The sequence below is a fragment of the Acanthisitta chloris genome, unplaced genomic scaffold (assembly GCF_000695815.1).
Source record: "Acanthisitta chloris isolate BGI_N310 unplaced genomic scaffold, ASM69581v1 scaffold44341, whole genome shotgun sequence".
In the NCBI taxonomy this organism is placed as follows: domain Eukaryota; kingdom Metazoa; phylum Chordata; class Aves; order Passeriformes; family Acanthisittidae; genus Acanthisitta; species Acanthisitta chloris.
In genome coordinates, this window is record NW_008657375.1 from 4,991 (window position 1) to 7,420 (window position 2,430).

The following is a 2,430-nucleotide window of genomic DNA, read 5'->3' on the forward strand; positions in this document are numbered from 1 at the left end:
AGAACTGGAATGTAATTTATCTGTAAATCGGTTAATGAAATGTTTGAATAGCTGATGAGTGTGTGTGGGGAGTCACTTTGCTACAGCAGTAAATACTGTGAGGGTTATCATTTGGGTTTGTTCTTTAAATACCCAAAAGTAATGATGAGAAATAATAGTTTTCAGGCTTTCTTTAACTTGCTTATGTACAGATGTACCGTTTTCTGGAAAAGATAGGTTTTGGAATGGTTGTGGAAGGGTATCTGGAAGTAGTTCTCTGGCTGGTTTTGGTTTCAGGGAGCTGGAGTAAGGCAGGTTTCATGAGTGTTCAGCCAGGTGACTAGCAGATGTTAGTAGCCTTATTAGTACTTGGGGAGGGCATTTATGTCTGAGAACAAACAAAACATGGTCATTCATCCCAAAATTCCTGTGATATTGGGTGTGTTTTTGTTGTCAGCAGTCGTGAGGCTGAAGTCTGTTAGCTGTTGTTTTCCTGCACAGTAGTGACTCCTGACACTCAGTTGTCTTTAGGTACTGGATGTAATCAGTCTTCTTCCCCTAAAAAAGAGTATTATTTCTTGTTATTCCAGATGAATGTGTCTTACATGTGAACTTTCTCTTTTTACAGTGCTGTAGGTAAAACATGCCTACTCATCAGTTACACAACCAATGCATTTCCTGGAGAGTATATACCCACTGTGTAAGTACTTATAAAATCCAACTAACTCATTTCTGCCAACTTCTCAGTGCTTACTGCCATTCCACATTCCTTGTCTGGATTGTTGGAATTGGCTGCAAGTGCCCCCCAGTTTCATCTTGGGTGTTAGCTGAGTGTCAGGGCTGTGTAAGAAGCACTTTGGGCCTTACTGCTTAGCACAGTCACACCAGTGCTTGTTCCTGCTCCATCACTTTGGGCTCTCTCTGGCCCTGGCTGATGAGGGACTAAGGTTTGCTAGCATTTTATCAGATGTTGTTCTCCTTTAAAATGGTGTGTTTCTGTCTTTAATGTCACTCATAATAAGCAGTCCCAAGGCTGAACAGCTTGTAAAACATCCTATTGCAGTCAGAAATAGTTGGCTTACGTGGCTGGGGATTGTTTGTTCCTTCCCCTCTTTGTGCTGCTGCCAACGCTGTGCTAGGCCAGACACAGCTCTGCAGCTCCTTGGGTGAGACTGTGGGGACTCATTTATTTTGGTGCTTCCCATTTTCTTCCAGTACAGATGTGTCAGTATCGGTATGAGTGGAGCTCTCTGAGGGCCTGTTGGGGGGAGGTGTGTTAGGTATGAGCAGCTTCTTTGCTCTTTTGGGATGTCTGTATTTATCTGGCTGTGCTGCTCTCTGAAATACTGAGGAGTTTTTCAGATAACAAAATACACTTTGATGAGATTTACAGATGACTTTCATTACCCACCGAAGGCCTTGTAGCCTTAGTTACTCCTGTTTCCATTTTTGGCCTTAAATTTTGATTTTTGCATTACAGTATGCTCGTGTTCCCAGTGAACTTAGTCGAGCCTTAACGAGTCATTAGAACCTTTGCACCCAGAGCAGTGATGAGATAAGACAATGCCTGCACTGCCCCCTGGTTATTGCCTTTGATATTTTATGGGAGGGGGGTTGATTAACAGAGTTAATCAGCTTTTTTCTTACCTGCTGTTGTCATTAAGGATTTCTTGCTTGTTGCTCATGTATCTTCAAGTCTAAGTCATACACCATGAGACAGATTAACTTGCTGAATGTCCCACTAAGACTGGAAAGTGCTTGCTAAGTGCATCACCTACTTTCCTGCACTCACCGAGATTAACACTTCCTTTGGAAGAGCCAGGGCAAAGATGACTTCTGCTCACACTGGAGCAAGTCTGTTGTGTATATTTTTTATTCCATTACCCAATACCAGGCTCATTATTTAAAGAACAGCTCTACTGTCTCTGGGGAGCAGAAGGATGCAATAAAAATGTTTCCTTCTCTAGTTTTTCCTGTTAGGACACTGAGGGGAGGGAAAAAGTTCCTTGAGTGCCTTATCTTCCTGCAAGCTAATGCAGCTAACTCTCTCTTTATTTTTAGTTTTGATAACTACTCTGCAAATGTAATGGTTGATGGAAAACCAGTCAATCTGGGCTTGTGGGATACAGCTGGGCAAGAGGACTACGACAGACTACGTCCACTCTCCTATCCGCAGACAGTAAGGACCATGTGAAACTGCAAAGACTCTGCACAGCTTTGTCTAGCATAAGTGTTTCCCTTTAGAACGTAAGGCCAAGTCACACCTGCAGTTGTGTTTCTTAGAACCAGTGGCTTGTTGCAAGCTATCTTCCCTCATCTTACCTGCTGGAGCTGTAATTTACAGTCTTTGATGTGTGTGCTCTTGTACAGAAGTTAAAATCGTGTGTTTGTGTTTTCGTGTGCACTGGTACTTGTTGGCTTTTGTGTAGTGGCAGCCCCAGAATTAGCAGG

The 2,430-nt window shown here is 42.8% G+C and overlaps 1 protein-coding gene across 1 annotated transcript in view; it reads left to right on the forward strand.

Annotated features, from left to right (window-relative positions):
- Window positions 1-607: 607 nt before the first annotated feature.
- The window catches only part of LOC103811676 (ras-related C3 botulinum toxin substrate 1-like), a gene marked incomplete at its 5' end in the record, with an annotated part of 6,956 nt that continues 5,133 nt past the window's right edge, over window positions 608-2,430 (forward strand). The window contains 2 exons of the mRNA XM_009084664.1: window positions 608-679; window positions 2,041-2,158. Of these exons, the coding sequence (XP_009082912.1) occupies window positions 608-679; window positions 2,041-2,158 (190 nt within the window). The remainder of the gene's footprint in view (window positions 680-2,040; window positions 2,159-2,430) is intronic.